General features: G+C 33.6%; 1 protein-coding gene, 1 long non-coding RNA gene and 1 pseudogene across 4 annotated transcripts; 1 reads left to right on the top strand and 2 right to left on the bottom strand.

Annotated features, from left to right (window-relative positions):
* The first annotated feature begins 269 nt into the window (after positions 1-269).
* On the top strand, positions 270-3,250 carry LOC107899567 (ammonium transporter 2-like; annotated as a pseudogene).
* A 183-nt stretch (positions 3,251-3,433) lies between these two features.
* Positions 3,434-5,714, bottom strand: LOC107899568 (BAG family molecular chaperone regulator 4). Of its 3 annotated transcripts, none has more exons than XM_016825322.2 (4): positions 5,368-5,714; positions 4,729-4,865; positions 4,493-4,639; positions 3,434-3,894 (listed from the first exon to the last, which is right to left on the bottom strand). In XM_016825322.2, the coding sequence occupies exons 1-4, from the start codon at positions 5,423-5,425 to the stop codon at positions 3,772-3,774; spliced, it is 465 nt and encodes a 154-aa protein (XP_016680811.1). In that variant the 5' UTR covers positions 5,426-5,714; the 3' UTR covers positions 3,434-3,771. The 3 variants fall into 3 exon arrangements, with proteins under 3 accessions (XP_016680811.1, XP_040946695.1, XP_040946696.1); XM_041090761.1 differs by having other exon boundaries at positions 4,729-4,856; positions 5,368-5,657; XM_041090762.1 differs by lacking the exon at positions 5,368-5,714 and adding an exon at positions 5,104-5,336 and having other exon boundaries at positions 4,729-4,856.
* Positions 5,715-12,129: 6,415 nt separating this feature from the next.
* Positions 12,130-14,339, bottom strand: LOC107899566 (uncharacterized). The gene is made up of 2 exons (XR_001684728.2): positions 14,075-14,339; positions 12,130-12,385 (listed from the first exon to the last, which is right to left on the bottom strand). It is a non-coding gene; the product is annotated as an uncharacterized lncRNA (long non-coding RNA).
* Positions 14,340-14,597: the final 258 nt, after the last annotated feature.

Below are 14,597 nucleotides of genomic sequence, written 5' to 3'. Positions count from 1 at the left end.
TATGGCCAACACATGTGGGTCTAAAGGCGGAGACCTTTCTCCCAAATCAAGGTTTTCCATTTGCACGAAGTCTAACTTCATCCAGAATAGATACCAACCAGAGCAAGCTAGAAGTATTGATTGAAAAGGATATACGCAAAGACATCTAGTCTGTCATTTTTAACTTATTCATTTTGAAATTTCACAATTTGATGCTTAAGAAAAATGATATAGCACTATAGGATAATGTAGCATAATATCAAATCCCCGTTCACACGTCAAAATGAAAAAAGGTTGACTAAAGTTTATTTTATGCTTATTAAAATAAGGAAAAAGAAGGTTCCTTACAACGCATCTCACTTTTTTCTACCCAACCTAACATATAAAGAAGACTTAAGAGCGGTTACAAATAGCAAAGATATTGCCAAGGTGTGTATGCGTCTGAGTCAACCCGGCGCAGCACAAGCTACGTTTAGCCATGGATACCAATCAGATAGCCTACACGGCAAATGAGAGAGCCCCAGCAGTGCCCCAATGGCTAAACAAAGGAGACAATGCATGGCAAATGACAGCTTCCACTCTGGTGGGGATTCAGAGCATGCCTGGACTTGTAATCCTCTATGCTAGCATCGTCAAGAAGAAATGGGCCGTCAACTCCGCCTTCATGGCTCTTTACGCCTTCGCTGCTGTCCTCATTTGCTGGGTCCTTGTATGCTACCGCATGGCCTTCGGTGATGAACTTCTCCCTTTCTGGGGCAAGGGTGCACCCGCTCTAGGCCAAAAGTACCTCGTTATCCGAGCCAGGGTCCCTGAGAGTAGGCACAGGGTCACCACCGACAGCTATGAGACCACGGAGCCCTTTTTTCCCATGGCTTCGCTTGTATATTTCCAATTCACTTTCGCTGCTATTACCCTTATCTTGCTAGCTGGTTCAGTCCTCGCCGCATGAATATTAAGGCCTGGATGGCTTTTGTGCCTCTATGGCTTATATTTTCATACACTGTTGGAGCTTTTAGTCTCTGGGGTGGAGGCTTTCTTTATCACTGGGGTGTCATCGATTACTCCGGTGGATATGTTATTCACCTCTCTTCTGGGATCGCCGGTCTCACAGCCGCATACTGGGTAACATAAATCAAACTATTCGTTCGTATCATCAAATTTCGTGTATAATATTCTTACAATTTGGTAACATAAATCAAACAGGTTGGACCAAGGCTAAAGATCGACAGAGAGAGGTTTCCCCCAAACAATGTTTTACTGATGCTTGCAGGTGCAGGGTTGCTGTGGATGGGATGGTCAGGGTTCAATGGAGGAGCCCCATATGCTGCAAATATTGACTCTTCGATAGCGGTACTCAACACAAACGTTTGTGCAGCAACCAGTCTCCTTGTGTGGACATCTCTCGATGTTGTGTTCTTTGGGAAGCCTTCCGTTATCGGAGCTGTTCAGGGAATGATGACGGGACTTGTTTGCATCACTCCAGGAGCAGGTTCGATCGTAATTCTCTCTAGTACCAGGAATTTGAGAAAAAAAAAGTTTAATTATGTTTCAAGTCTCTATACTTTTTGAACTTTTGAATTTTTCTCTCTCTACTTTAATTTCAAGAATTTAGTCCTTTGTACACATTCAAAGTGCATGTTTATTAATTTGTTGCAGGCTTGGTGCAACCTTGGGCTGCAATAGTAATGGGAATGCTTTCGGGCAGTATACCATGGGTGTCTATGATGATCCTTCACAAAAAATGCAGTTGGCTACAACAGGTAGGTGACCTAATTAAGTTACAAACTCCCTTTCTAAATTTTTTGTTTCATTTGCTTTTGGTTGTGTGTGTCTCCGATTCTAAGGCTTGACTTCTGTTGCCTTTGTTTGAATATTCTCATCACTTTTCCACATTTAATCAGATATTAATTTGAAACCACCCCTACTAGTTAGAAGGTCTAGAAATTTATGATCCGGTAGGTTCTTTATTTAAGGAGCCATTGAATTTAAGACCCCCTCCCCCACCCCCACGGTTCACAGTTGCGGCCAAGACCCCTCCAAAATGATTTGACGGCTCTTTTATCGTATGTACGGGTTAAAATTAATTTTTTAAATAAATCAATTTAATTTGTACAGCTAAAAAAATGGTTCCATGAATATTCCCTCTAAGTTGATGTTGTAAGAACATTAAACACTTGTTACTTGTCTTGCATTTTTCCCATTGCTTTAAAGTCGTCGTTTATGAATTAGGGAAAAAGAAAAGGCCATCGTTTATCCGAAAGAAACTGATCAGGTTCGCCCCACTTTTGGAAATTTAACAGCAAAGTCGCTTTCACTGGCGAGTTTATGACTTTTTGAGCACTTTATAGTTATGTCTCTAAGCTACATTCTTTAATAGCCAAAGCTCATCAATGTTGACTATTATATACGGACTATATAATGAAAACCCACTCTAAATTATAAAAATCCCATTGGGTTTTCTGTGAAGTACTGTGATCTTGACCTTTATATGTCTACTTCTTAATTTCCTTATTTAAAGAACAAGTTGGTTTTATTGCACGTCAGAAACTAGAGGTTGCCAAATGCCGATATGATATTTTCCCATATGTAATGAAGTTTTAAAGGTTTAACTGTAATATTATGTTTTTTATCTAACCACAGGTAGATGATACTCTTGGTGTGTTTCACACACACGCGGTGGCCGGCCTGTTGGGCGGCCTCCTCACCGGGCTGTTGGCAGAGCCAGATCTCTGCAGACTCATACTCCCAAGAGAAACAAGGGGTGCAGTTTATGGTGGGAATGGAGGGGTTCAATTCGTGAAGCAGATAGTAGCAGCCTTGTTTGTTATTGCTTGGAATGTAGCGTCCACAACAATAATACTTTTAGTAATAAGGTTGTTTATACCATTAAGAATGCCTGATAACCAACTCGAAATCGGAGATGACGCCGTTCATGGAGAAGAAGCATATGCCCTTTGGGGTGATGGAGAAAAATATGACCCAACAAAGCACGGTTGGCATACGTCTTCGTACTCAGAGGTGACAGCACCCTCACGTTTCGTTGATGGTGCGAGAGGTGTGACCATTAGTTTGTAGCTGCATGCATGTGAACGTAAACAAATTTGCTGTAAATACGATTTTTCCTGGTGTGAGATTGCGTCCCCTAGCTTCAGCCTGGTTTCTTGAATTTTAAGAGCGTAGACCATTGTCTCTGTGGTCTGTCTGAGTTTTGCGCCAACAATGCTGATGTTTTTATAGTTTATAAAATGAATATTTATGTTTCTATTATTAATTATTTGTGTTTATTTTCTTTTTAAGATTTTTTTTGAATAGTTTTATTTTGTTAATTCGACCTCCATCCCAATTCTTACACCTTTTATGTTAAGAGATCCATACTTCCTAGAGACATATTGATATCTAAGTTGCCTAAGATTTAACTTGTACGTGCAAGCTGTAAGCAAAAGCAAGAGCCGAGTCCAAAAACCTGGCAGAGCGACAATGCTTTCTACCATTAAGGTATTGCATTACATCTGAATCCATAAGAATCAAGTTGTCTTTCAAGCAGAAGATAATCCCCCTTGGCTTGAAAATTAAATGTAGCCCCAGAACCATTACAAATGAACCCTGGATGATTTATATATTATGTTCCACAAGAATGAGGCAAATATTAACTAATCAAAATCTGAGATTGCATATGTAGAGTCACAATCAAGCTTCCGATTCCAGAGCAAATATTCACTAATCAAACCGTTCCCAATCCTGTGTCGTGTTTGTTGAAGATGACATAGGTGGAGGAGCAGTTAAGCTTCCCATCTACGAGTCGAATGTCTCCCAATTCGTTGTCACCGACACAGCTTTGTGTTTGTCGCTAAAAGGATTGGAATTTATTGTGTTTAATTTGTCGAGTGTCTCGTGGTACTTCTGGATGCGACGTACCTGATCAAAGGGAGTAATTAGTTGATAAAACAGCATACAACATCATCTACATTAATTCCTTGGCTAGATACAGAAATTGCAATTTTCAAAAGCTTGAAACATTATCCCACTCCACATTTCCTAATCTACAAACTGTATAAAATCCTTTCCTCTTTCAGCAGAAAGAGTACATTGAGAACACGATTTTAGCACAAACCATCCTTCAAGGAGGGGAATCTGTAATGGACTGCTAGTGCTTGTAAGTATCCTACTTACAAGAGGTGCAAACATCGAGACCACACACAGCATTCCCAAACAAGAAGGCCACAAGGAACCCGGGACAGGATATATTCCATTGACTATGCGATTCAAATGAATATTAAACAGCACTAGTCCTATACTTCTCATGTAGCATAGCTCTTGATTGGTATCAAAATGCAAAACTTAAGGACTAACTAGCGATGTCCCTAAAGGACAATAATATATCAATCTCAAAAACTCAGTTTAAATTCAAACCTTCCTAGCCATTGTTTAAGACATATTTATATCACAATTGACGCACCATGCAAAAGTTATCCACAATCAGATTTTAGTAAACACCAAAGCCTACAATACAAACCTCAGCCTTCCGCTGTAACCTCGCTTCTCCTTCAGCCCCGATCCCATCCAATTTCAGCAACTCTCTCATAAGTAACTCCGCCGGTACAACAAATTCCTCGTCGGTAACCTTTGTCCCACTGTTCACAGCCACTTCTAATGCAACAACCTATACAAATAAAGCAATACAACAGAGACAGATAATTCAATTTCAAGATTCAATACCAGTAAATATAAGAAACAAGCAGAGAAACTCACTCTTTCAGAGAGCTTGTCTACTTCTTTTCGGACTCCGGCAACCGCTGCAAAGGCTTTAGATATTTCTTCACTTTCCTTTACCTCTTCAACCTTATTATCTTTGGTATTAGTCATTTTCTCTTTGCTTGCTGGATTGTCTAGCACAGTAGATTACAGTTCACAACAGGGAAAATACAGCTTTAAAAAATTTTGTGACCAAAACATAACAATCTACATGTTAAAAATTTGCAATATACAGATCAATTTTATAAAAAGATCAAACCTGATTAACTAATTTTTTTTTTAAATTCACACAAGATTAAGAACCAATTAGGAACATAATAAACGAAATTTCAGAAAATGATTGAAAATTTAGGAATGTAACAGAATAATTACTAGAAGATGCCTTGGGAGTGGAAGAAGCAAGCCCATATGAAAGGCATAAACAGACGACAAAAATCCTAACTACTCTTCATTCTTTATCCACAACAAAAAGCTAAAATTAGCGCCAGCAAGAACAATTAACACACCAATGCATGATGAAACCAATAATATTTCTACCAAAAGAAAAACCCAATAATATCAATTATCCCAAAAAGAAAATCTTTGTGTTTGTTGTATTTGCAGCTGTAAAGAAATAAGAAGGTACAAGGAAATTACCAAAAGAAGAATGGGAGGAGAGCTGGGCTGGGCTATGGGCAGGGTCGCTGTTGATCATGGGCCCACCAGAAGATGCAGCAGCGGTTTCGTGATTGTGGTTGTGATGAGTATGATTGTCGTCTTCTTCTTCTTCTTCTTCTTCTTCTTTGTGGTGGTCTCATAGCTGGACCAGCATGCCACCTGGCCTCACCTCCCAATCGGATTCCTCGCTTTTGGCGTTGGGATTTTTCATTTTTATATATTGATTTACCCAATAAGACGAGAGGAACCAACTCGATGGTAATACAATTAAAAATTATAATTGAAGGCCTCACCTCAGAATCTTGTTTGATCTGCCCAATACATCCAACGTATCCTTGGAAAATTCCATCTAATATCTATTTAAAATCCATTTGACTTTTAAAGTATACACAATTTTTTTTAATATTTTAATTTTTTATTCCATTAAGTGCCTAAAATATCCAAATATTATGGTTTTTAGTCCAGTTATAAATCGACCTTAAAAACAAAAAATGTTTTGCCTATTTAATTAAAACATTAAAATAGTTGATTGAAAAGCTAACAAAATATCGGAGTTTAAGGATAAAAATAACCAAGACTCATCTCAACTACCATATAAATAGAACCCAATCCCCTTTCAATTTTTTTTCTTTATATTATCTTTCATATTTTGTTTTTTCATTCCCTTCTATGCAACTAACTAAAGTGCATCTAAGTGAGGTGCATAATATAAAGTTCACAACACATAATTCTTGTTATTCATCCTATTGTCCTCACTCATTTGAAATAAATAAAAGAAAAAAGTCTCTTCAAAAATTGAGAATCTCAATGATGTATTGTCTTTTATTTCTTTTTATTTATTAGCCTATCCAGAAAAATACAAATAAAATCTCAATTCACTTGTTTGAGCTAGAGAGAATGTACAAATATTCTTTGAAAATTCGAGTTATCATTCAATGAACATTTTGTATTTCATAAAAATTAAGGGGCACGCTTTTTTATTTTACTATACATATTGAAAAAAATTCGAAATTAAAAAATATTTAAATGCAAATAAACAAATACTTCTTTTATTATCTCACTCTCTTTTCCACAGCATTTAAGTAAACAACTAGATCAAAGTGTTGCACCGCCGTAATCACTCATTCGACAGATATTCCTGTCTAAGGGTGGGTTTGGATGGATGGTGGGGTGTGGTGCGATGTATTTAGCTTATTTTTATCACACGTTACAGTATCTGATCTCACCGCCACCTCTATTTTTACACTAATAGCAGGTAAATGCACTGTCCATTCAAACTCACCCTAACTCTTCCTTTTTCTTTTCTCTCCTCTACTAAAATCTCCTTTTTATTTTCTCAAGTTGGACGAAACTGAAAAGCTTTTATTTTTGGTAAAATATCCTTCACGTGATTGTTACATAAGAAAAGAAAAAGGGGCAAACTCTCATTTACATGAATGACCCACTCAAGGGAAAGTCGGTCCTAATTAATATATGTTTTTCATTTGAACAGATATTGGTGGAGCTGGTTTTTGACTTGCTCTTGGGTGCTCTGCGTTAGAGCCATTTGTTTGCAAAGTATTACTACACCATGAACAACAGATGAAAATGAACCCTCTTCTTTTTAATTGAAAACATTTTATTAGTTAATGAAATTATTGGGTTTCTATATTTCCATCTTATAGGGGCTGAGGAGGTATTCGATTTCCATTTCACACCACTTCACAACACTACTTTTCCTTTATTATCAACTAATAACTAAAATTTTTCTTTTTAAAATTTAAACAGAAAAAAGAAAAAGGCTTTGATTATGAAAATGAAGAGATGAATTTGATGAAGAACAATTACCAAATGAATTTTGATGATGAGAAATGAAAGGATGAATCTTGATTTTTCATATTTTTTTGTTAAAAATATTTAATTATAATTTTTTTTATATATTTTTTATTGTAACACCCCAAAACTCGGCCTAAACTCAAAACCTGGCCTAGAAATTTCGGCCGAATCTCGGAGGTCACATTATTGAATTCCAAAATCCTCTTCAATAGTCAATCCCTTTGTATGCTTAACTAAATTTAATAAAACTAAACCTATGCTTTGCAAATAGTGTTTAACTGACGTCAACCAAAATCCATAACCAGTGATGCAGCAGAAAACATGTTGTTTACTTTTTGACAGAAAACCTTAGGTCATTTCTCGACAATCGTGTGAGCTTTAGAATAGTTGCAAAAAGACTAATTAAAAACCATGCATGAAGTTTTCAGAAAAATTTGTTCAAAACCCAAAACACAAAATCCAACGAGAAATTTAAAGAACAAAACCTCTGCCACAGTTTATATAATCTTACTTACAAATCAATTGAAAATAATAAGCTGAATTTTAAGAAACTTCATTAAAAACAAACCAAACTCTTTAAATTCCGAGACCATCGGTTTACCAAATCCAAGCTCCAAACTCCAAGTTAACCCGAAAAAATAGGAAACTAAGGGGGATGAGCTACACGAGCTTAATGTGAGACCAAAATAGAAATGAAGGCAAACGACGGAGTACCAAAATAGATACTTAAAAAGGGATCTTGGAGTTAAAGTATGAAAATCTCAATTCGGTAATCAGGCATACAAACAGTGTCATTGCCAAACATGACATGATGATATTATTCTTAAAACACCAATTACCTAATCACGTCGGACTACTCAAATTACTATGTAGTTATGCTACCATCCTTGCAGACAGACTTATACTCAAATATGAAAATGAATGCAACAAATTAGAAACCCCCCTAACCATCAGAACACCACTTCGTCCACCCTGCACACCACATTCAGGCTATAGAAAGCCCATCCACCCTACACACCACAAATGTGGAACTAATCCTCTCGAATTAAAATGTGCAGCTAAGTTGACATTTGCATAATTTTACGCGGTAAACTGCTGTACAGAAATATTGTAGTTAAACTACCAAATCAGTCTTCCTTCTCTTCACAACCAAAATCTCAGATTTTTATGCAAATGTAGGAATGCACCCAAATCACTAACAAACTCACAGAAGCAGTGGTTCATATTTAGTCGAACAAATTCAGAATCAATAATACTAGTATACATTTATTAAGTAGCGATGACAAGAAAATAACTCAAGCTCATTCATCATATCACATCACATCAATACTTTCCTTTCGACCAACTAAACCTAACACCCATGAGAACACATACATACATGAATCCAAGCTGTAACGGAGTCCTAAATACAATTACAGAAGCTTTAATGAGGGTCGGATTACACAGAAACTAAAACGAGTCAATTTTTCAACAAAGAACAAAATTTGCAAAACACAGCCACACGGCTGTGTGGAAGTGTCCAAACTGTATGAGGGTCTACAAGGTCGTGCGGAGAGTGACACATGGCCGTGTGGCAAAGGCACATGGCCGTGTGGCTGAGACACACGCCCATGTGACAGAGTTACATGGTCGTGTGGCCAGCCCGTGTAACTCATTGTACACTTGTACAAAATTTAAGAAGCAGAGTAGACACAATAACGTGGCTAACTCACACGCCCATGTGGTTGAGGAACACGACCGTGTGTCTAAGGCACACGCCCGTGTGGAAAGCGATAAAATCCCAAACAGTGGTCATATGGCCACTAATAGTTCAGAAACACACCTGATAATCGAGATCTCAAGCACCAAGAATTGACCGATTTGCCTCCACAAAATCGTTCTGAAAACTCAACTCCACATACAAACTAAACTATAAGAATTTCAATTAAAACAATGTACAAGAAACAGAAACAAATCTTTCCTTAATCCTAATAAACAAAACCTACCCGATTTAAGCATCCAATTAGACAGAAAACAAAAGGACAATCGACCATTGACCAACGAACAATAACAAAAATGTAGGAACAAAAGAAGTAAGAATAAAACAAGAAAAGAACGTGAAGAATAATGGAAAAAAACGTGAAAGAAATGTTTTTGGGAAAACTTCCTATCTTCAAATAAATATAATTAATTAATTAAAACTTTAAAACAAAACAAAACTAGAATAAAATCAATTCCTTTTAACACATAGGAGGACTCAAACTCAAGATCCAAAGTAAACTAACACACCCCTTACCACTAAATCGATAGACTCATTTTGCTCTCAAAATGCAAAGAAAAATATAAAAATTTACGCGAAACCATTGCCTTATTAACAAGCCTAAATCCTTCTAACCCCTAATTTCAAGACGTTACATTTATAAAAAAAGAAAATCAATTTTTTTAACATAAGTACCTTTTTTATCCATGTAAATAAAGGAAACAACCCATCAAAGCTCTAATTCCATGACCGGTCAATGTCGTTTTGAGGGGGAGAAGCATTGCAACACTATTTTGCACCTTTTTTTTATGGGTTGTCTGGTTTAGTTACATGGATTTGGACATTCTTATGTCTTGATTTATCTACATTTGAACAATTTCATGTGTGCCTTTTATTAATTTTTATAGTTATTTTATAAATTATTAATTTTTTTTATTTTTTACACTTGTTTTGTACCTATGTATTTTTATTAATTTTATAATCACTTCTAAAATTTTTATTTTATTGTTAATTTGACATATATACCATTATTTACCAAAGCACCATCAAGAGTCAAATCGTTTAATGGATGATTTTCGTTAATAGGTACTAGTTAATTTTTTGGCTTAATTCATGATTTGACTCTTGAAATATACTTAATTTTTCACTTTGGTACTTCAAATTTTTTTTATTCTAATTTGGTACCTAAAATATCAATTTCTTGTACTTTTGGTCCATTTTGTAACAGTCGTTAAAAAAATTTTGTTAGGCCACTTTGACCAATTGAAAACTGCCACGTGACTTGTTTTAACCAATGAAAAAATGGTACGCGGCAATTAGATTTATTTAAATTAAAAATATTAAATTTAAATTAAAAATATAAAAATATAAAATTAAATATTTAGATATTGAAAAATATTGTTGACTTTGACCAATCATTGACCAGAGTTGATCAATTGTTGACTGGTGTTGGGCAATCGTTGACCAATTAAATTACGTCATGTGTCCTTTTTATATTTTTTAAATATTATATTTTATATTGATTAAAAATGTAAAAAATTATATAATAGATAAAAATAGTTGAATTTTTTAAAAAAATTTAAAATATATAATATAATTTTTAAAAAGTCAAAATAATATATAAAAATTGAAAATTGTTATAAAAATTTACAAAGTATTTAAATTTCAAGTAATTACAAAATAAACATTGAAATTTAAATACCTTTTTAGTATTTCATAAAAAAATTTAAATTTTTTAAAATAATTTTTTACATTTTTATAGTAATATTATTAATTCCAACTAATTTCTTTTCAATCATCGAATTTTTTAAAATTTATTTTTAATTTTCTTTAGAATTTATATTTTTTTCTAAATTATATATTTCTAAATTTTTTATATATTTATTTCCATTTTCATATTTTTTTGATGTGTATATACATTTAATAAAAGAAAATCTTTGTTTTTTTACTTAAAGTTGTCATGTGGTACTTTGTGATTGGCTATCAATTTTTTTAATATCTATAAAAAATGGACTCAAAAACATAATAGAAGTATACTTTAAGTACCAAATTGGGAAATGATTGATATTTTAGATACCAAATTGGGACAAAAAAAAAATTTAGGTACTAAAGTGGGAAAACGAGTATACTTTTAAGGGCCAAACCGTGAATTAAACCTTAATTCTTTTTAGATAAATAGCAAAACTACCCAAAGAACTTTAATTTTGTATTCATGGAATTTTACTTTGATTTAATTTTTACAACCTGCTAAGAATATTATCAACATAGCACCATTTAAATGCAAACAATTAGAAAAATAAATATATTAATTTAATATAAAAATAAATAGATATATTTATTTCTTTAAATCAAAATCAAAGTCCACAACTAAAATTTTATATACATAATTACACCAAATCAAAATTTATATAATTCATATGATTTTTTAAGCATCTGATCGTCGGGTCCGAGTTATGAAATGCTACGTCATTACCAGAACAGTTGCAACATTTAATAATCAAATTATACCATAAAACAAACATTCTTAATCATAACATATCATAAATACGTCATACGATGTTTTCCGGGACTTGATCGAGCTTACAAAAGCTCATTTGCTAAACAAAACATGAAAAAGGACCAAAATGTAAAATTTTTAAAGTTTTCATAAGAAGTACTGATTCCATTTTTAACTTTGATATTTTACAAAAATATATAAAAACTCAATAGTATCGATACCTAAAATATGGTACCGATACTTCCTTTATAAAGTACCGATACTTATTCTAGTATCGATACAAATTTGCGCATTTGTTTCTTTTTGCAAAAATAAGGCAAAATCCAGTGTATCGATACCCTTGTAAAGTGTCAGTACTTTGATATAGAGTACTGATACTTTAGTCCGGTATCAATATCGTTTTTGTATTCGAAGTTTTAGAAATTAAGAAAATTTGTTAAAGTATCGATACCCTTCCTAAGGTATCAACACCCAAAGGCAAAAATGGTAAAAAAATCTCCAATTTTGGTATCCTATTCATGCCTAAACCAAATTGTACTCACTTAGTACATATAAACACAGACAAAACCTGTATAAAACCAATTCAAAACACACACCGAACATTCATTCATACATTCCTAATATAAACTAAACCAATATGCCACAATTTGACACCATTTCACAACAAAGTATACCAAACTTACTAACAAGGTTATAAATCATCTAATACCATCATTAAGCTCACTAAAATTTACCAAGACATGTACTATTGCATATATGCATAATAACTTTACAAGATCAAGTATTAAATTAGAATTAAACCAATCATCATTCACAAGTAATACTTAGATAAACACCTACGTACATGCCATATAAACGAACTAAAAATGATCAAAGGACTATCAAGTCAAAAGTAGGATAGCGTGATTCTCAAGTTGATTTGACCAACACGTTCAGCAATTATCAATCTACAGGGAGAAAAGAAATCAACGGTTAAGCATAAAAAATGCTTAGTAAGTCCATATGAAAATCAACTTAACTTACCTTGACACTACAATTAGTTTAAGTAATTGAAACGCATTTGAGCATAGCATGACATATATAATTTCAAAAGACGACTAAGAGATTAGTTCATTAATACTACAAGATTATAATTCTCAATTCATAAGCAAGTACTACCATATCGTTATTATCATGCGATTCAACTTTGCCCATTTTGTAAACTTAACCATTAATTTCATATTCAATATTTTCAACCATTTCATTTTCGTTTAGCTATTGTTTTCATATTTCGGCTGCTCACACAAGTTTCAGATCAGGGTTACTATACAAGCTTTACTCAATGCTACTCATTAGGGGTGAATGTTCGTTGGAATCGAATCGAATGAAAAAATTCTGAGTTAATCAAGTTGACGAATTCTATTTTATCATCCTAACTCGATTTAAAATTTTCTCAAATCGAGTCGAGTGAAATGAAATTCGAATCGAATCGAATATATTTGTTTGAATAAAAGCTTAATCATGTCTGTCGACCTTAAAAACCTTAATTCAAGCTTTCACTATGACTAAGGGTAGAGTAATATGCATCAATTTGTCACTTCAAACTACAAATTCAACTTCATTTCGGGGGGAACCAATGCATTTCTCAATACACTGCTACCACTCCAAGAAATTAAAAATATGCAACAGTCCAAATAATTGTTGAAAACCAAATTCCTTTATCCCAAAACTGATTCGTAGTAATGGTAACATCTCTCTAAATCCAACTTGTCGATAAAAATAAAATTCTTAAATAATAATTAAAAGAAAATGCACCATTAAAGATAGAATTGAAGCTTTAACTGACACCCATCACAAACATCAAATGTTTATGTTTGCTAGATTGTTTTAACATGCACCATTTAAGATAGAATTGATACTTTAACTCTTGCTTTCAGGTTAACCCTGACTCCACTTGAAACAAATAAAAAATCTAAAAATATCGAAGTCATGCTCAATTGATGGAATTTTATATTGCAAAAAAAATAAGAAAATAAATAAAAATGCTCAATATGAGTTTTTCTTATTTAGTTCATAATTTAATCTGCAAAAGATTGGAGATACCACCATTAATAGAGCTCATCAATGAAATTAAACTTTACAACCCATTGTTTCTCTCTTTCATACTCTTTATTTTCTTTCTCTCGTTTTTTTTTTTTTTACTTTGGCTTAAACTACCAAAACACAAATTACATAATTTAACTCATTCTTCCCCAAAGTTACCAATCATTGGCCACCTTTTTAAACTTGTGAAACTCCCCCATCGATCCTTTCAGAACCTTTCACTCAAATATAGGTCATTAATGTTTCTGAAATTAGGTCAAAATCCAACCTTAGTTGTATCATCAACTAACTCCTTAAAAGAAATGATGAAAAACTATGATACTGTTCTCATGAACAAACCAAACACCACAATTGCAAATATCTTGCTTTATGGGTGCAAAGATTTGGGTTTTTCCCTTAATATTTCAAATCCACCACGCATGTATATTCTTCAGACTCAATACCATTTTACACTATATCCAAAATATTTTTCACTAAAAAAATTTTAAATGAAAAAGGTTTTGGATTAAAATATCATTAAGAACAAAATTACCGGAAAAAGAAAACAGAAAAACCTGAACTTGAGTTGTTTCGATGCGACGCCGAGCAAGCAAAAACTAATGAACAAACAATTTTCAGGAAAGTTCCATAAAATGACGAAGAAGGATGGTTTAACCGGAGATGGGTGAGGGACGGCTGAACGGGAGAGGGATTTCAATTTTCAGAAACTGATGAGTGATGAAGAGGAAGATGGTTTACTTTAGGGATTTTCTAGATTTTGGGGTAAAGGGTGAGGGTAGGGCAAACATTTTGGGGGGGGGGGGGTCGGAAAAGTAACTGGGTTTTTTTTAAGAGGAAGTAGAAGGGGTAAAAATGTAAAAGACCTAAATTAAATAATAATATAAATTTAAAATTTAAAATAATATAATTTGATATTCAGTTTATTTAGATTATTTGAATTATTCAAATTTGAAAACTTAGCTCGACTTGAAGTCAAAATTCGAGAAAAATTCGAGTTGATTCGATTAAATTGATTCGAATAATTAAAAATTCTAACTATATTTTGATTTTTTCGAGTCAAATCTAATTTTGCTCACC

Source organism: Gossypium hirsutum, chromosome D04 (genome assembly GCF_007990345.1).
Source record: "Gossypium hirsutum isolate 1008001.06 chromosome D04, Gossypium_hirsutum_v2.1, whole genome shotgun sequence".
NCBI classification, from domain to species: domain Eukaryota; kingdom Viridiplantae; phylum Streptophyta; class Magnoliopsida; order Malvales; family Malvaceae; genus Gossypium; species Gossypium hirsutum.
This window is presented reverse-complemented; position numbering and strand designations above follow the sequence as displayed.